At 34.7% G+C, this 21357-nt stretch overlaps 1 protein-coding gene across 1 annotated transcript in view; it reads right to left on the minus strand.

Annotated features, from left to right (window-relative positions):
- Window positions 1–874: 874 nt before the first annotated feature.
- Window positions 875–21357, minus strand: part of TRHR (thyrotropin releasing hormone receptor) — a 40526-nt gene continuing 20043 nt past the window's right edge. Inside the window, exon 3 of the mRNA XM_001369617.3 lies at window positions 875–7221. Within this exon, the coding sequence (XP_001369654.1) occupies window positions 6820–7221 (402 nt within the window). The 3' untranslated portion in view covers window positions 875–6819. The remainder of the gene's footprint in view (window positions 7222–21357) is intronic.

Consider the following 21357-nt stretch of genomic DNA (forward strand, 5'->3'; position numbering starts at 1 on the left):
TTTAACCTTGGGAAATGATGTGTTTGCATTACATAACCTCTAAGGTCCCTTCCAAGCTTCAAATCTAAGAATTCTATGAGGCTTATGACATGGAATAGTCCAATTGTAGGCTGTACTTACTTAAACAAACAAACCAAAAATCTTACCTTCTGTTTTAGAGTCAATACTGAGCATTGATTCCAAGAAGAAGAGTGGTTAGGGTTAGGCAACTGGAGTTAAGTGATTTGCCCAGGGTCACAGAGCTAGGAAGTGGTCAAATTTGAACCTAGGACCTCTCCTCTCTAGGCCTAGCTCTGATTTAGCCCCCTAGCTGTCCCTACTTAGGTTTCTTAATAAGTTTAATTTGGCCTGCATGAGGTGGAAACATGACATCTATTTGTACCAACATGATACTTTACATTAGTTACTAAATATGATAGATAATACTATAAAATTAAAATTTGGCAATCTTCCACTTTAGTTCTAGATGTGCAAATTATGGGTATTTAATAATAATGATAAGTATCTACTTATATTTGTATATATGTGTGTCATCTTATGGTTTGCAAAACATTTAACAAACAGTATCCCCTTTTATCCTAATAGCAAACCTGGGAGAGAGATGCAATGATTTGCCCAATTCACAGATGATTAACTGTAGCACACAGATGTTTAGTGACTTGCTCAAGGTCACAAATTTAGCAAATGTCTGAGGCAAGATTTAAATTCAAGTTTTCCTGTTTCCACACTCAGTGGTCTTTCACCCTAAATCATCTTGTTGCCTATATAATTCAGGTGCTTAAAGACAGATAATTTCTCTTAGCTGGATTTATGGGAAAATTTTATGGGAAAAGCAATGCTGTAGGAAAAGAATACCAACTGTCTAGTAATGACATTCATTTTGAAACTTTATTACTCATCATACATACATTAGATCAGAGACATCACAGAGAGTAGAACATTTCACATTCAGAAAGAGTATTGTCCCATGTGGAGACTTCAGCTTTTTATTCCTAAGCATATACCTTTCTAAAGCAGAAAAATAAGGGAGTCAGAGGCTCCCAGGAGTCTCAGAGATAGATCATAAGTTACATGCAAAGAAAAAGGGGTGTCTCTAACTAATTTGTCAGAATCCGTGTGAACTATCTATGCACACAGGAATTTTCAAGATTTAATTTTAAAAGCTTATTTTAGAGACCCCTGAATACCAATTGTTTTTATGATATGTTTACAGAGATTCAGTTACTTAAGGTCCTTGAAAAAATACACATAGAAATATTTACATTTTATAGATATATATATCACATAGAGAGACTAGAGATAATGTATTCCCCTCTGCCCTTTGGAAAATATAACATAAAATTACTCCCGAGATCATGTCATTCCTATAATAAATAGTACAATATTTATTATTAAGAGAATAAATAGAATTTACAATGTTTGGGAAACAATCACAGTTGATTTAGTATTATATATATATATACACACACACACACACACACACATATAGAGCCACACTTGTTTCATATTCTTCTCTGTGTATGGAGTTTTTCAAGCATGCATACATGCATTACAACCCCAATTTTTCTTTTCTTCAAATTATGACATTTTTATTCTCTCAAAGGGAAAAGCTCACTCATCCACATCTTGTTAATGTTATTATAATTCAATTTAATTCAATAAGAACTTATTATATGCATACTATGTATAAGGATGCAGAAAAATTTTTGCCAGATATTGCATGTTCATCTTAAAAATCTTTTTCTATCTTCATGTCTTTCTTTTTTGTTTTCTTCATTGGCTGGAAGGTTCCTCCCTCTCCTTTTGCTTATCTAAATCCTTCTAAACAATTGATTAATCATGAAGCATTTATTAAGCACCAACTGTGTATCAGGCATTTGAGATACAAAAACAATATAACCATGCCTGTAACTCAAGAAATGTATATTCTATTAGTCCTAAAACAAAGTGCTGCCTCTTCTGTGAAGCTCTCCTTGATTATTTCATTCTACCCTGTGATCAGGCTTCTGATTATCTATAAATTATGCTCTGAACTACACAGAAGAATTCTTAGTTATGTGCTTTGTACTACTGCTTGTTATTTATGCAGGATAGTTTTGTCTCTCCAACCACTTCCTAAGATTCTTGATGGCAGGGATGGTTTTTTTAGTTTTTGATGGTCTCTAATGTTTTTTCTCTTAATCTTCCTGGTTTTTTGTGTTCTTACCATTCTTACATAATGATGTAGAGGCTTTAGCAGTTACGAGTTTCATCCCACTATAGAATGCAAGCTCCTTGAAGCCAGGTGCTGTTTTTGTTTGTTTTTCTGTTTTTTCAGTACCTGGCACCATATCTTGTACTGATTACTGTAGGCCCTAAGCAAATGTATGTTGGATTTTATTGTGTTATTTTCTGCATCTCCTACAGCATTAAACAGGACTAACTGATGCCTAGATGATGCCAAGTGCTCTTCAGTCACTACAACATGACCTCAGTGGCCAACAGAGAATCCAGCTGAACCTATTTATTTATGAAGCTAGTCTCATTTGACACTAGAAGAATATTCTAATTTGAGGTCCCAAGGACCACAATTACAGGCTTTCATTAATCCCAAAGAAGAGATCCTCCTTGAACCCATGATAGACTCAGATCCCAATTCCAATGGGATTCTCCTAGAGGTGCGAAATTTCCAGGTTTCTGCATTTATTTCCAAATGTGATTATGAAAATCTGAATCAACTTTAATATCATGAGTGCATTCCCCAAGAGGACAGAGTCACCACAATGCTATGTGCAATTCTCAATAAATGCATAATTTCTAAATCTATTATGAAAATATTTAAATATATTACATACTGTATCAGGTTAAGCTAGTGCAATCTGACTGGAGTTCAAGGAGTAGGGCACAATAATACTCAATGTGGGCACATGAAATTTGCTAAGGAATTACTAGAAATTACACCAAAAGTACAAAGTTGAAGAATGCTACTGGGCTGTAGCCCTTTCCAAATCAGTTTGTATAAAGTCAAGCAATTGATGAATAATATCTACTCTAAGGCAATATCAATGGAAATATCAAGATACAAATTGTCACAATGTACTGAGATGCCTAGCAATGTTACCAAGACATTACATATAGTTGAGTTGACATCCCACAACAGAAAGTTCCTAAATTTCATATTTAGATTCTGAAAAGTAGCATTCCATTACATCATTAGGTAAATACACATCTTGCCCAAATTCACAAAAGCTGGGGAGTAGAGAAGGAAATTTTTAAAAGCACAAATTGAAAGGACACACTATCATATTCAGAAAAACTAACACATTCTGAGAGTTAAATGTTCTCTCAAAGAGGGAAAGGTGTATTAGGACACAGGGAGAAAAGTAGGAACATCCAAAGCATGTAATAGGGTGCAAGGTTTGTATTTGGAGGCAAAAGACCCAAGTTCTAATCCTGGGTCTGCTATTTATGCCCTGCTTAAACTTATTGAAATTATTATCTTCTGTAGGCCTTGTTTATTTATCAATAAAATGAGGTGGTTCTACCAGAGAACCTCTAAGGTTCCCGAGGTGGCAAACTAGCCAGAATGATGGATCTGGAGTCAGGTAGATTTCACTTCAAATCCTGCTTTAGACATTTACTTGCTTTCTGACTCTGGACAAGTCTTTTAATCTCTCTTACCTTCCATTTCTTTATTTGTAAAATGAGGAGGTTGTATCCAATGGATTCTCTAATCCCTTCCAGTTCTAAATTTTTGATTCTACAAGCCCTTTCAGCTCTAATTCTAAGAAGCCAGGTCCAAACAGTATTTGTTTTTGAACATTTGAAAGAAATAAGGAATGCTTTAATATAACCAAATGAGATTTCATAACTTTTAATCATTTCATAATAATCAAACTATTTTTATGCCTTGTATCTTAATATGTGAAAATGAGTAGACCTGGTTGAAAAAGAATGCTTGAGGGCGAATACTAACTAGTATTTGTATATAATAAATATATCTGTTATGTAGTCAAACCTAAAAGTGCAGTATTTAGAGATATTGCAAATAAGACTTTAATATATAATTAAGGAGTTTTATACTGGGAATTATCTTACCATTGCCCTCTCTATCTCTGAAAATGAGATGCAATACTCTCAGGTGATGGCATAAGTACAGGTTTTGGTATGTTGTTCTATATCGCCATGGGAACAAGGAAGCACTAATGAAAATTTGTTGCAAAGTCTATATGTTCTGTACATAGCAATACTGTCACATCATTAACAATCAGTGGCTGTAGGTCTGGCCCTTTGTTTTTCTTTCAAACATATATTCAGTTTTTGTTATTTACAGAAATCTTTAATGACTTGGATCTGTGAAATGACAAATATTTAAAATGTATCATTTGCTCCTGGCTAAGCACCATGTCTATAGGGCACTGTTTGGGAACATTTAATTTTGTAATGACATTTGCTTTAGAGTTGAAATGCTCTGAGTCCAGTTTTTTTGAATTCCCCTTTTTTTCCAGAGCCGAGAGATTATTAGCTAATAACCTTTTGAGGAAAGTTAAAAATGAATAGAACTGAACCAATATATCAGATTGAAGTGAATAAAATGAAAAAAAATATTGTACAATGAAATACACATCTGCCCATTTGTTACTTGATAGCATCATTCTTCTAAATGTTTATTTTTAAAACTAATTTTAAGATCTTGGAAATTGCCACTACACATCCCGAACATCTATTTTTTTAAAAGGGTGATTTTTCTATAGCTCTTTAACCTTAAAGGATTTTCCATTACTTGATTTGAAACTTGTAGTATTCCTTAGACAAAATGGATAGAAAATATGATTACCTCTATTTTACATATGAAGAAACTAAGGCTTAGACAGGTTAATTGAGTTTCTTAAACCATATAGCTGACAAAATTCCGTAAACAAGATTTAAACTCAAGTATCTCCCGATTGTGTATCTAGAATTTTTTTTTTATACACTGTGCTTTGACTCATCCTTATTCCCAGAATTTTACCTTTTCTGTGAAAATAGCACTAGTCTAATCTAAAATCAATCAGAGGACTAAGAATTATAGGCTAGAAAGAACCTTAGAGGCCATCAAGTTCAACTCCCTCATTTTAAAGGTGAAGAAACAGAGACCTGAAAGCGTCAAATGATTTCTACAAGATCAGAAAGGGAGTAAGTGATACAGTGGTAATTTGGACATAGTTTCTCTGACTAATGGCAGTAAAAAGTATTTCCATTGCTGCATGCTTCCTCAAGCCTCTGATGAAGGACCTAATAGAAAATGTGATGTTACTCTGCATTTTGTTTCTCTCATTTCACAAAAGCAAGTACTGAAGGGAACTCCCAGAGGCAAGACTCCATGAGGAAGAATTTAAAGCTAGAAATAACACATAGAGTTGACTCTATAACAAAGGGCAATTGAGATTCTAGAATTAACCCAGGGCCCAGAAATACAGTTTGGAATGGTCAGAGGCCAGAATATGTGGTACTTCAAGTATTTGGCATCTCTTAAATTTGTCATCAAAAATAAAAAAGGTCATCCAATGAGAATTCTTTAATGGGTATTTTAACTTACTCACAAAGAACAGTTTTTACAGTGGGAGGATGTGGTAGATGATGACTCAGTGAGTACAAATATAATGTCTCTATCAACTGGTTAACCAAGGAATTGATATATTTGAAAACATTCAAGGTTGGAATATGACAAAATATTCTGAGAATATTAAAATTCACACATGCTTAAAGACTCATGGGAAAGTTGGGAATAAATCACATATTGGACAAATCTATCAAAGATATTAAGGGATCTGCCTCAACTCTGAGGAAGAATAAGGTCTACAGAGAAATTGTACATTCAAAAAAGTTCATATTTAATAAAATATCTCTGACTTTTAGAAAAAAAATGACTCAAAGAATAATTAAAAGAAAACCAGACAGTAACAACTATTGAAAACAATGTTAAATTTAGACTTTAGGCTGTTATGTGGGTAGCCCACATTTGGAAGCAGAATTTTAGTAGACCAGAAGTTAACTAAGTTTTCACAAATGGTTTAGACTTCCAAGTGAATTTTCTTTTATAAGACTCTTTTCTCTCCTAAAACTCACAACTCAGTAGTTTATACCTCAGGATACCCAAAAGATTTTCTCAGAAAGCATTTCTTGTATCCTACCCAATCACTATTTATGAAAGTCTCAAATACTTGGACGAAGCTGGCTTTAGCTTCAAAATATAAATCTGATTAGTAACTAAATTTGCAATTTGGAAACATTTGATGTACATTATACATTAAAATTTAATAATCTATTAGTAAGCAGAAGCTGAATGTTCTAAGTGACTATTAAGATATTAAAGAAACTTGGATTTTTAATTAATATTTTAAGTGAGTCTACAGTAAAATGTCTCAAGCATTAAAGTCATTTGAATGTGTAATGTAGACTTTTGGAGGAGAATAATTTTAGATCAGAAAATCTTTGAAAATTTAGTGTATTTATGTCCATAATTCATGGTTGATGTAATCAGTTACAACTAATTAAATTGATTCAACAAATTAAAAAGAGGCAATTTTTCTGATTGAGCTATAACATAAGCATTTCTCTGATCAACTTCACTTTCCTGCATGATAACTGTACCAAGTTAAAGGTCTGAATTACTCTCCTGGACAAGAAATCATATTTAAGGGTGACAAAGTTAAGGGAGACTGAAGAACCTAGGGAAAACTTCTCCTTGCCCCACTTCATATATACAAACTCTATAGACAAGTTTTCCCTTTCTCCTCATAATGGCCCAATAGCCCCCTCTACTTTGTGGTGCCTCATATTTCATGTTATGACTCAAGTTCAGCTAAATGTTACCTCAGAAGACAAACATGTATCATCAAAGGACACTTTGGTCGTGGCCAAATAAGTGTCTGTGACTGTGATATCTTCGAGCTCTGTGCTGAAGCGGTCAGACTCCTTGATGACACTGTAGTTAAGGGCCACACTATAGTTGACTGGCTTCTCTGAAGGCTTCTTTTTGCAGTTGCAGAGCTTCCTGAAAGCAGCTCGGAATTTCTGGGACATGAGATTGTAAATCACTGGATTGATAGCACTGTTGAGGTAAATGCAGATTCTGCAGAACAGCAAGAACCAATTTTCTTGAAAAGGACTGGAGAGAAATGAATTGACTACAACCAGGGTCCTATAGGGCATCCACAAAAGGGCAAATAGAATCACAACCACTGCTAGCATCTTGGTAACCTGTTGGGGGATAAAAAGAAAGTAAAAACTGATGGAAAAGAAGCCCCCACATAAGTAAGTTTTTGTGAGTATTTTCACATATAACTTATGTGAATAACATGTTCTTGTTTTAATTCAAAACAGAAATTAAATCAATGTAGAACCAGAATTGACTCTTTTGGGGGCCAGTTATTACAAACTCCTATTCTGAAAATTGTGTCTGACATTAACTTTAATTTTATATATCAGTATTACATCATATTAAACATCTATCAGCATGTAACTTATTTAATTAAATATTTTTAAATTAAAAAAAAATTAGACAATTAACTTTTTAGGGATATATTTCAGTGCCTAGCTCTCAGTATAAGTCCAAGTAAGTCATTTAACTCCCTAGTCTCAGTTTTGTCACCTCCAAAATGTATCCAATAATACTTACTTCAGTAGATTTTTATGCAGGTTAAGAAATAATATGAAAAAGATCTTACAAAAGTATAATATATAAACATAAGATGTTATTATCAAAGTCAATGCTCAGCTATTTTTCCCTTTCTCTACCATCTCAAGCTGCTTTAGGAGAATAGTAGCAAGTTGAGGATGTGTTTGCCTTAAGAACAACCGAAGATGCAATCTCATCTTGGGTTGTGTAACTAGTACAGATAAAGCGACAGTCTTGAATGACTGGAATGATAATAAGTAGGAGTCTGAAAACTATAAGAGGCTAATAGTCTTGACTGCAATGTCTGACAAAATTATTATTGAAGGGTTGGTTACATCATAAAAAATAAAAACACTCGGAGTCAGCATGCCCTCATCAAAAACAAAATATTCCAGACGGACCTAATTTCCCTTTTTGACAGGGCTACTAGACTAACAGATCAGAGAAATGTTATAGATATGATTTAGATTTTAGAAAAAATTTGACAAGTTCTTCTCTCTTGTTCTTTTGAGGCAATAGAGTATACCAGGGCTCTTCAAAAAAGTAACATAGTTTGATTCCAAAGGGATCATGGTCTGACCCTCATCCTGAATAATATGACTAAATGCAAATTTGAGAAGGCAAGAGGGGTGGGGAAGGCATGAGTCAACTTCATCATGAAAATTGACTCTGGGGCGTTAAATACTTTAGTAATCTTAAAGAGGGAAATGGTTCTCTCTTAAAAAATGATAAGATGGGAAGAGTCTGAGAAGGGGCACATCTTCACAAACGATTGTGATGATTGATCTATTTTGATGGTAGGCAAATAAATACAAAGAAAGTGAACTACTCTGTTCTTTCCCAGAGATGGAATGTCAATGTTGGGGGACATGATTATGTAGTTTTAGGAATAGCCACACCATATAATAGCAGAAAATAACGGCTTTTCAAGTAATATGCCTTGAATTCAAATCGCAGCTCCTTAACTTACTTGTGTGACCTTAAGCAAATGCTTTAACTTCTTTGGACTTTAGCATCCTCATTATTATGAGTTATATTATACCAGATGACCTTGAAAATCCTTCCTACCTCAATTCTATGATTCTATGATCTTATAATTTAGTTCTGAGTATCAGTTTTCTCATCTGAGTAATGAAGGGATTGGATTAGATGATGCGAATAGTCTCAGCTCTAAGTCTATGGATACCATGAACCCCAAGATGGAACCCAAGATGGTGTCATCAGAAATCACATGAAGGAATGTGGCCAGAGATGGGAAAAGGTATATTATGTTTGTAGACATAAACTTCTTTGATAGTTGTGTTGCCCTGAATCTTCTGAAGAAGAAAACTCAGATATTTTAATTTAATTGTAGCAACTAGTGTCACATAAAGCAGGCAAAGAATAATTATTCCAGATTTTCCCCTTTAGCAAATTGCATTTTCAAGTCATCTTACCTGGAAAAGTGAGGCTGGATGAAGGCATCAGGAGCTAGTAGAAAACACACTATATTGATAGTCAGAATATTCAGGTTTTAATTCCTGTTCTGCTACTAATAAACAATGTGACCTTAGTGTAGTAGAAGAGAAAAATAAAACTGCATTTAAAGTCAGAGGATCTTGGTTTGAATCTATGTTTACTACTGAACTAGGTTAGAAATGAATCCAGAGAATCAATACTATATACTAAAGTTATTGATACAGGAGAAGAAATCTGGGCATTGTCTAACATGCACCTTAGATTTTGGAAAGGCAGATTTCAAATCTCTCAAAGTCAATCAGCCAATAAACATTTATTAAGATCCTATAATTTATCATGCACTGTCCTAAGTACTGTGGATATGAAAAGAAAAAAAAAAGACAATCCCTGTCCTCAAGGAACTCAGTCTAATAGAGGATACAACAAGCAAATGGAAGGTATAAGCAAAAATTAAAAAAATAATTTAAAAAGAAATGTTAGTAGAATTAAGAGGGTTTGGGAAATGTTTCATATAGAAGATGAAATTTCAATTGGGATTCAAAGGAAGTCAGGGAAATGAAAAGGGAGAACATTCCAGGCATAGGAGACGGTCAGAGAAAATGCCCAGAACTGAAAAATGGAGTTTTGTTCATTCAACAGCAAGGAAGTTAGTGTCATTGGATTGAAGAGTACATGATCTGGAGTAAGGTATGAGATGACTGGAAAGGTAGGATCCGACTAGGTTATGAAAGGCTTTGAATGCCAAACAAAGGGTTTTGTGTTTGATCCTAGAGGCAACAGGTAACATTATTCATTAGAGTGATGAGAGGGCTATGCCTTAGGAAATTGCTTTGCTGGATCAGGAAGGATGGATTGGAGTGGGGAGAGATTTAAAGGAAGCAGAAGCAGGCTCTTACAATAGTACAGTTATGTTGATGAGTGCCTGTACCAATGTATTAGCGGGTCCAGGACAGAAGGACATATATTTGAGAGATGTGACAAAGGTGAAACTGACAGATGTTGGTAACAGCCTGTATATGGGCAGTGATGTGAGATTTAGTGAGGCATCAATGGTGACATCTAGATTATGAGTGTGAGGGACTTGAAAAATCATGTTTTCCAACAGGTCATTGGATTTGGCAATTAAGAGATCCCTGGTATTTGATAGAAACTTTGAGATGAAAGAGTCGAAAGGGATGGGAATAAGGAATTAGGAGGTGGGGAATAAGGAATGAGGTTTGGCTGATGACCTATGGCAGTTAAGAATCACTAGGTTGTGTAGTATATGAGCGGGCATAAGAAGGTTTCATCATTGAGTGGAAGGTGAAGTTTCTTTTCCCACAGGAGGCTGGAGATAAGGTGGGGAAAAAAAAACCCAATGAGATAGAAGGCACATGGTCATATAGTCAGATGGGAAACCCTGTTTCACTATTCTTCTTCGTGTCAATATGAAACCAATTTTTGATATAGAACCATATGTCAGTGCCAAGCTTTGGTGGCACAAACTTCCTTTTCTAGGTCTTCAATAACTGGGGCTGTTGCACCTGTGGGAGCCATTGCCAGGCTACATGTACACAGGGGTTGCTTGCTAGGATGATGACTGAAGTCACTAGTGGAGAAGCATTTCAATTCCCGAGGCTCTTGGACTGAGGACCCTAGACTGTCTCCATTAGGATGTGAGAGGAAATGGTGGGCAAGGAGATGGTGATGGTTTAGTTTTCCTGGCACATGCTCCTTCCCATCTCTTTTTCAGAAAGCCTTGCTGCTTCAGTTAGGCTACTTGCTAGCCCTGGGAGTGGCAACTGATTGGTCCTTCTACACAGTTGCTGTATTCCTATATGATGGTTTTGAGGGCTGGATTGGAAGCAGAGTGATGTTCTAAGAGGAGTTACTCTCAGGGTGGGTTCCTGTGACTACCCTCTCTTATCTAAGCATTTGAAAATTGTATCTATTTAGTTAACTATTGAGTTCTTTGAATGAATTATTGTTACTACATGCATATGTTATCTTGAATAGGACTTTTCTATTATTGACTCGTAGATATGGGTATTAATACATAGAAATGCTATTGATTTTTGTAGCCTGCAACTTTGCAAAAATTATTGTTTGTAAACCATTTCATTAGCAAATAGGGCTGGTTTTGTCTCTTTGCCTATCTTTATGACTTCCTTTTCCATTTTTTTCTTATTGCTTTTGCTAGCATTTTTAGACTCTGACAAATAATAATAAGGAACCTTGGGAATTGAAATGCTTCCAGCCTAATGACTTCATTCACCATTCTGAATGAGAACCAATCCTTATGTACATGCAGCCTGGCAATAGCTCCAGCAGGCACAATAGCCCCAGTTATTGAAGATCTAGAAAATATATAGGCAATTGAAATTAAATGACATGCCCAGGGTCACATAACTAAGAAGTGTCTTAAGTCAGATTTGAATGTAGGACCTCCAGTCTTCAGGCCCGGTTCTTTATCCACTGAGCTGCTTACTTACCCTAGAAAGAAGATATTCTTGATTTATCTTTACAAATACAGAAAAGCTTCTAGTATTTTCATTTTGAATGTAATACTAACTTTTATTTTAGATATTTACTTTTTATCATTAAGTGAAATCATCTATGCTTATAATTTGTAGGGATTTTAAAAGCATAAGTGAATGTTGTACTTTGTTGAAGGCTTTTTTCTTTTCTGTGTCTTCTATAATCTTGACATTTTGAATGATTTAATGTGATTGTGTTAAATGTTTTCCTAATATCAAATTATGCTTGTATCTGGTATATTTCCAACTTGATCATAATGAATGATTTTTTTTTTGATAAAGTGATACAGGGTTATTTTGGGCTTGGATTTTAAGATTTTCAAATTAGTAGTACACATAATGTTTATTTATATAGCCTTTGTTTTTTTATTGATCCTTCCCTGATTTATCATTAGGATTGTATTTGTATCTTAAAAGATAACTAGTAGAGCAATTCATTCTTAATTTAAAAAATAATTTGCATAATATGACCAAATTGTTCTTTAAACATTAGATAGAATTTTCCTATAAATATATCTGGAGCAGGATTACTTCCCCTCCCACACTTCCTTGCTAGTTCTTTATAGCTAAAGTTTCTTTTTTTTCCTTTAGATTGGATAACTTATAATTTTTTTGGTATTTGATTAATTTTTGGCATTTATTATTTTGTTATTATTTATTATTGTAGATAATTATTTATTTCTACTGAATTCTATTTTGCTGGTAATTTTTGGTTTCCTTTTTTAAAAGAATTACTGATATGACTTTTTCTTGCTTTCATAGCATGATTGTTATTTTTACTTTCTTGGATTTTCCTGATGTGAGTAAATTTTCATTCAATTTTTTGTTTTGATTCTATGATTCTTCATGTTTCTTATAAAGAGTGGGTTAGGGGATTTTATTTTCTTACCTATTCTACCATTCATTTTTAATTTTATTTCATTTGAATAGATATGACCCCTCCTAGGACTATCTCCTATTACAAATTCTGTTATGTTGTTCTTGAAACATTTTCAATTGTGTCTGATTCTTCACAAGCCCGTTTTAGGGTTTTCTTGGCAATGGTTTTGGAGTGCTTCACCATTTCTTTCTCCAGATTATTTAGTAAACTGCCACAAATAGGGGTAAGTGACTTGCCCAGAGTGACACAAGCAGCAATTGCCTGAGATCAGATTGGAGCTCAGGTCTTCCTAACTCCAGGCCCAGCACTCTTTCTACTGTGCTACCTAGCTTTTCCCAAGTTCTAGTATACTTAAGGCTTAAGCTGCACCCAGTTTTACTTAGAACTGGCTAATAAAATTCCCCACCACCTTACTGACACAGTATAATTATAATTCTACCTTCTTCATCCTGAATAGGCTTTCCTAGTTAATTTAAGAAGAAACACTTCCCAGCTGTGTGATCCTGGGCAAGTGACTTGACCCCCATTGCCTACCCTTTACCGCTCTTCTGCCTTGGAACCAATACATAGTATTAATTCTAAGATAGAAGGTAAGGGTTATAAAAAAAAGAAGAAACAAAAAAAGTTAAAAAAAAACACAAAAAACCCACTTCTTGTGACTGGTTCATGCTCTTTGAACCCATCACTGCATCAGTAATGCAACATATGTCATAGCAGAGCTTTTGGCTGAAAGCAAAACCAAGCATATTACCCTGGGAGATGATGGGGACAAGAGAGGCTGCATGCAACTCTCTCTCTGATAAAATCACTGTGCTTGTTAATTGTGCTTAGCTATGAATATCAATGAGCCATTCAACTCCATCCCAGGTTTGCTGTATGCTATTAACTTAAACTATGCCTTAAAGTTTGCATGACTATTACATAGTATATTCATATTTAACATTACAAAAGTTTCATTTTGAATCCAATATTATTTTCTTAAAGGTATACCCTTTCTCTTTTAAGTGAATAAATTGTGATTATTGTTAGTTTTGCTTAAACTGCATTGGTACATCCCTTTTATCACAGACCCTCTTGCTGTCTTCAACTCCCATTCTATTTGGCAATCTTTCCCCATTTTGGGTTATTTCTTAGATTGTTGTTGTTTTCCCTTAGTTGTTTATTTATCCTTTTCTTGCCCTTTCCCCCCACTTTTTTCCTCTTAGGAGATTTGTTCAGAATTCTCCCTTTTTCCTTCCCTCCAACTTCTTATGTTAGGTTACTTCTATTTTTGATGCAGCTTTTCCTAATTTTTTTCATTTTGTTTTGTTTACTAATTCTCTATACTTTTATTTATTCCTCCTTTAATCTGTTTGTCTTCCTCCTGGGGTTATAGCTTCTGAAATACCAGGTTGTTTGAACTCTCTCTTCTAAGTTATTTCTATAATTATCTATATGATCTTGTCTCATGATTTCTTTTTTCTGTTATGCTGTATTATTAGAAGCCTCAACTCATGATACAAGCAATATGGAGGGAATCAGGGCTCAATGACAGAAATTATCCAGAGCCCTGAATCATTGTAGTCCAATTCTACCCTCTACTCTCTTCATGACTTTTCACCTTATCATTGTTTATGCCACTTTATTTCTGGGTTCATATAAGACTCCACATTTTTGGGTGCCAGATAACACTTGTAGCTTGTATGAGTTTTCTTCTAGGCCTGCACATTTTTTCTCAGTATACCCACAACCCACTACCTCAGATTGAACCCATTATGTGCCTCCCATCTCACATTTATATCTTTCCTCATGTCAGCGCCCCTCTCTTGTTGAACTGAGATTCACCTCTTTCATTTACTCAGTTTCAGTCCTTCCCCTCTTTCACTGGCAGTGACATGGGTCTCCTTACTATTCTTTATAGAGAACAATCCATCTCCTGACTTCAAGCATTTTCATTGACAATTCTCCATACCTGGAATTTTTTCCTTCCTCATCTTCAACTTTTGGCTTCTCTGGCTTACTTCAAGTTCCAGCTAAAATTCCACTTTCTACATTTCCTGATTCCCTTTGACGCTAATAACAATATTGATAATCTATTTATCCATACAAACACACAGTTGTCCATATCTTGTCCTTTTGCTTTCCCCAGGCTTTATCATTGTTGGATCTGCTATATAACAGACTTTTCAAAATATTCAGAACCCTTACTTTCAGTCTTAGTATCAATTCTAAGTCAGAGGAGTGGCAAGGGCTAGGCAAGTGAGCTTAGGTGATTTGCCCAAGGTCACACAACTAGGAAGTGGCTAAGGTCAGATTTGAACTGAAGTCCTCCTGACTTCAGGTCTGGTGTTCTAACTACTGTGTTACATAACTTTCCCTATAATAAAGTCTTAATAAATCACCTATGTTAATCACCTATCACATGTTTTTAGTCACTCATTGCTGAGAAACTAAAAGTTATCATCTCTTTGCTCTTCATATATGGCTATATCACTTTTCCATCTCCATTTATTCCTCCTACTCTGCAATTGTGTTTCACAAAATCTGTAGGGAAATTTGGGTTTAGTCCATGGTCTATCCATTCTTTTCCTATAGTATCACTAACATTTTTTTTGCATTTTGTTTATATCTCACCTTACATAGATTTCACGATATTCTCTTTGTAGCAATCTCTTTATCATTATTATCTTACTCTTGTTGATTGTTATTTATCACTCCTTTGTAGTAACCTCTAAGCACTGTGTAATTTATTCCAATAATTATTCTTTCCTTTGTAACTCATATTTACCTTTCTACATTCTGCATACTTACTTTTTTAGGTGTCTGTTGTTTGGGATGTTTTCAATATAAATATTGTGTTCATATCTTTTTGTTCTCTAGGAATACCTTTAATACTTTTCTTTTGTTGAAATCCATTTTTATTCATTGATGATTAGGCTTAGATGTGCAGAATACATTTATTATTTTTGGTAGTGGCTCAAGCTTCTTTGCCTCTTAAAATATGTATTGTTCAATTTCTTTCTATAGTTTCTGGTGGCATGAGATAATCTTTGGCAATTTGAATTTATTTTCCATTATATTTGAAGGTATTTCTCCTGTTCTACAATTGGTTGGGAAGTACTTTTTAAAGGCAACACAACAGATTGGAATCCAGGAAATTGTATTCTAGTCCCTGAATTAAGTAGCTCTGCAATCTACCACAAGTCAGTTAATCACTTTAGATATTAGTTTCTTCATTTGTTCTATGAGAGGATTAGATTAGATGATCTTTAGAGCCCCTTTCTGATAGTTCTAATGGTTTGTAATTCCATAATTCAAAGGCTTTAAATATGATGGGAAAGTCAATAATATAAAGGTCACATTGTTCTGAAATGATTTCTTACCTAGCTGCCAAAGAGATAAGGGAAATGATCTAAAGTGAACAAAGGGCACCAAAGTCTGAAGTTTATAATAGCAACCAATTTAAACTTGTGATGTACTATGTGTGGTCAATTCCAGTAGGACTGAGAATTTTATTGAAGTAGATATTTTTTAATAGAGGAATTGTGTCAGAAATTAATAGAAGCATATATTAGGCTTATATTTATTCCAGGAGCTTAACAATAATAGTTGGTAATAGTTAAATATACAGGTAGGGTAAATGAACTGTCAACCTTCATTTTCTTCTCATGTCATTCCCACCATGTCCAAATTGTTGCACAATAACATATCTTGTCTTTCTCCTATTTACGAATAGTTTAGCTTCACAAAATTTTCTGGGTAAAGTCTCATAAAAGTAACTCACATTTGCATAGCACATTGAGGTCTGCAAAGAATTTTCTTATATAACCTAAGTGAGGTCGATAATGCAAGTATCACGATTAGCATTATATAGATGAGGTTAGGGGAAAAGGCATCCCTAAGGGAAATAAGAGTTTCAAAAAAGGAGTAAATGCAGGAGGATAGACACACAAAAAAATAGAACTAAAATTTCAAGAGTGGAATTCTCCATTTTTCTTCATCCATGCAAAAGATTGATGTGAAGTTTCATTCTATGAATTTCAGGGTCAATTTCTACTAAGGTTAGAAAGACTGCTCTCCTACCCTACTCACAATTTATTATTCTGATACTTTTCTAAAATTTTTGGTGCCTATCCTCCTGCATTCATTCCACTATTGAAACATAAATCTTGGAATAAGACAAAGATTATGAGAGGTGATAAAATAGATGTAGAATTTGGGAAATAAATGACCAACATTGCTCTGAAGTATGGTATAATTATGATGAATACTTTTAACATCCAGGCATCTGATGGACATCTTTTTTGCTGCAAGTAGAGAAACTGTTTTTTAAAAAATTGATGCTAGAATGCCTTTTCCTAAATTACTTATGACAAACTGTTCTGGGATCAATGAAGGGCACAATATTGATTCACTAATGGGTCTAGAACTTAAAATTATGGACTTTTGTAGCTAATACCTTAGAATCCAAAATCTTCTTTTGATAAATAAAAATCCTGAGATGTAGAGAATTAAATAATTTGACCAAGATCACATAGGAAGTCATTGTAAAATTGATATTAAAATCCAGGGATCCTGATCCTGAAGCTAATACTGTTATCCTTACCACACTGCCATAGATGACTTACTTTGGAGTTTCTCACTTAGCTTAGCTTTAAGTGGGGAATATAGTGGGAGTAAGGAATACAACGCATGGAAAACTAGATTCTCATAACAAAGTTTATGCCAAGTGTGTATTCAATCTGTGATTTGGAACAAAGAATTATTGGAAATGCTAAATAAAAAATCCAACAGAAGCATCTGGTTGTTTAGCTACAGTCCAATTAAAAAAAGTATTCTAATGGGGGTTCTAATTGAATGGGCTGTGATTCACATAGCAACTGATTATTAAAGATTGACTTAGTTGTCTGAAAAACAATTCATAGTTTTGGTTGATGACTCTTTTCCCTTGGATCATAATTTAGGATTCTGTCAACTCTGATATTCTATTGAGAATCTACATTGAAATCATCAGTTCATTTGAAATTTCAAAGCTACTGGAAAATCACCATGAATGTTCTCTATAAAGCAAGAGTAATTTGGTGAATGACCTTGGGGTTAGCAACAGTTGATACAATAAGGTTCATAGTCCAGGGCATAGGCTTACTGTGAAAGAGCATAATGGAGACTTTATGGAAAGAATAATGCCTTGTCATTCTAGAATCCTGGAGCCTAGGCCCACCCACCTCTGCCACTGATAGGAACTAAATATAATTTAAGAACTTGTCTTCTCTGGGCTTTAATCTCATCATCTTTAAAATAAGTGGTTTGGCTTAAATGATCATTAATGTCTTTCCCAGGTCAAACAGCTATGACTCTCATTGTAGAAAGATGATTGAAAATGACAAAATGTTCAGGAATATTTATATAGATAGATAAAACATTTATGAAATGCTTACTATGTATTGGATTCTGAGCCTAGGGATACAATATAAGAAAGTAGAATCACTTCTGGTTTCAGAAGCTAACATTCTAATGCACTTAGGTCATATAGAGGGGAGCAAGGAAGCAGGGGTGGAAGGGGAGAAAATGTATACCCAAAGCAGTGTGGTTTGGACATGATCAGCAAGTGAGGAGTAGGCTTGTATCTGGGCAAGAGTAGATCAAAACTTACCTATTAGAGCCAGGGGCAGAATTCAAATTTCTAGTGGAAATAATGGCTAGAGAGGAGGCAACATGGTCTGGAATTAGCCTGGAAGTGTTTTCTTTTACTGTACTTAATAATTTCATTGGAAAGTTTGTGGCATCAGCCCAATTATACTCCTACTTTGTACCAATTTTATCACACTGACTATAATATGACTCTCTAGCCATATTCTTTTTTTAATCCATATTTCATTCGGAAACCACTCTAACTCTGAGCACCCAGGGAATGATTAACATCACAACAGACTATGATTAGTTCTATCAATGGACCTTCTTGTATAGCCTGGTCATTCTGCTTGCCTTTTGGCAAGTCTCCTCATTCTTCGTACTCTCTCTTCCATTGGAGACCTTTGATGCGACCACTCTAGACTTTCCAAGGTGACCTTTCTTGTCATCTTTTGTGAAATTAGATCACTTTCAGTAATTTCTAACCCATGCCATGTCATTCCTCTTTTTAGTTCTTTTTGCATATTATATTGTATATTAGAATGTAAGTTCCTTGAGGACAGGGATTGTCTTGCTTACTTGTAATTGCATTTCTAGTCCTTAGCACAGTACATGGCACATGATAAGCACTTAATGCTTTTTCACTCAATCATAAAAAAAAAAAAACTCATTCTTTCAAGCCAGAGCCCAACTGTGGTCTCTTAGGCATATTTTACCAATGGGAAAAGAGAGGGAATTGTAACATAATGACCATCTATCTCTACCTCTTCAGAGTGAATTCCACGGTTTGAAACAAAACTTCCATCTGGGTGAAAGTTTTTCCTCATTCATTGGAGGGCCACATCTTTCCCCACACTGTCATTTTCCATCATCTCTTCCTTGCTTTCATTTCTTTTGGTTTATTTTCTTTTTTTCCTTTTCCTTACCATATTCTCTCTTTTTTTTCTTGACTTTCTGCCCTCCATCTTCTTTGCTTGTTCATTTTTTTCTGGCCTTCTGGACAGCTGTAAACCCTTCTCTGATTCTTTTCATATCAACTCCTTCTCAGCCTGACCTTCACCAAGACTCCTTCAACTCTTCCCTAAAATGTTGTGAACTTCTAAAACTAGTCTGATTTCTGCCTCTATAATTTCCTTTAGTCTAAATTCCATCAGGGTCCCTAATTTCATTTAGAAGTTACTCATTTGCTCTTACCATTTCTCATCCCCCAAACCTCATTTTGGGGACAGGTAATGTCTCATCTCTAATGACCTTGAGAGCATAATGGAATCATAAGGTATCTTTTGGCCCCATATCTGAGCTCTATTCTGTGAGATACACTTGGGTCAAACTTGTAATACTAAGCTCCTCTGTTTGTCATTTAAAGCTCTTTACAACTTCATTCAAGTGTGTCCTTTGGTCTTATATAACAGCCTCCACAACTCTTATCTTCTTACTATTCCTCAGACATGATCCTCCATCTCCAAACTCTGCCTTTGCACAAGATGTTAGCCATTTCTTTCAGAGGTATGCTTAATGTTTCCTGATACTTAGAGCTGCTTGTTTCCCTCCATTAGTTACCTTGCATGTATATTTTATACATATATTATATAATAGATATTTAAATCTGATTGAATAATTTGTATTCGTATCTCCAACACAGCACATAAATTGCTATTCTTTAAAATCAATTTAATTAATTGTAAATGTAATAATTTGTATAGATACTTAAATGTCATCGAATTTATCTGTATCTCCAACACAGCACAGTACCTAAAATACTATTCTTTAAAATCAATTTAATTAATTCATATTTCCAAAATTCAATTAATCTAATTAATTCATAGTTCCTTAATTATTGCAGGTCTTTAATTGATAGAAGAGTATGTGAGTATTCTATTTCAGTGAACTGTTTAGTACTTGGTCTCATATCAACATCAAAAACTAAAGGCTACCCCCAGATTGCATCCTGTAGATTTGAGACATTAGCCTTAAAGTCATCTGGTCATCTCCATTGTTCTAGTCCTCCTTTGGAGCCTAAAGCAGTAGCAGGCTAAATAGCCTCAAGCTCCATTCTGCTAGCACTAACCATTGTTGGCCTTGTGGCATCAGTTCTGGAGGGCTCACCCAGTGCATTGGAAAAGTTTACTTGTCCATTAACATTGGTATCACTCCTCATGATGGAAGATGATGCTCTGATCTGGGCAAATCTACTTCCATATAAATGTTCAAATAAGAAAGGGAGTCTTAGGATTGGTTTTTTGTAATCTCCCTATTGTCCCTACTCAACTCTCATGTCCAGGGTGAATGGGGGAAGGTGTGGGTACCTTCATAGTAATTATGATAATACTGTTATATGTCCACAATACATTTGCCAGCTTCATGACTCTGATCACAGTGCTAAGTTTGCTCTCTGCACACTCCATATTCAATTTTTTGATACACTATCACAAGTAACTAAGGATGGGCTCATACTAGAATGTAAAACATCAATCAGAAATGTCAAGGAAACACCTTCACCCCATTGAATTTTGAGGTAGTAATTTAAGCTCCTTCTTCCTTCCAAACATAGCTGTATACTTTTCAAGTTGGGCATCTTTGAATCTATAATGGGGAAGTAATACTTGGGTCTAGATGTAGGTATTCATAATTTACCCCGATTAGAAAATAATACTAATAAAACATAGGTACAGATTCAGTTAATTCATTAATTCATCAAAATATTCCTTTTTCCTTAATGTACTCACCGATTACCTACTGGGTCTTTTTGCTAGCTTCTTTAATAATAATAAAAATCTGAAGTATTATCCTTCATGTCCCAAAATTGCACTATTGACCTATTATCAAAAGGGCAGACACTTAGAATACTTATTCTGGTAAGTTTATGGACTTTCTTTAATCCATCTCTTCTTTGCCTGGTTCTCATATTAACATGGAAATGTCAACAAGATAGTGAACCAATATATTAAGATATTGAAGGTACAAACAAAAGGCAAAAAGTATAGTACTCTTCCTAAGGAAATTCATATAGTAAAATGGCTACATGGGAATGGGAGTGCACTTCAATAAACAGTCATTGAACAAAGGGAAACTAGCTTGTAGGGACCAACCTAATGAATCCAGATTTCCAGCTAGTCCACTGAAGCATAGTTGTGGAAAGTGAATTATGAATAATAATTTTTACATTTAAGTGCAAGGCATTGTGATAAGTGCTTTTTACAAACATTATCTCATATGATCCTTACAAAAACCCTGTGAGATTATAATAATATATT

The sequence above is a fragment of the Monodelphis domestica genome, chromosome 3 (assembly GCF_027887165.1).
Source record: "Monodelphis domestica isolate mMonDom1 chromosome 3, mMonDom1.pri, whole genome shotgun sequence".
NCBI classification, from domain to species: domain Eukaryota; kingdom Metazoa; phylum Chordata; class Mammalia; order Didelphimorphia; family Didelphidae; genus Monodelphis; species Monodelphis domestica.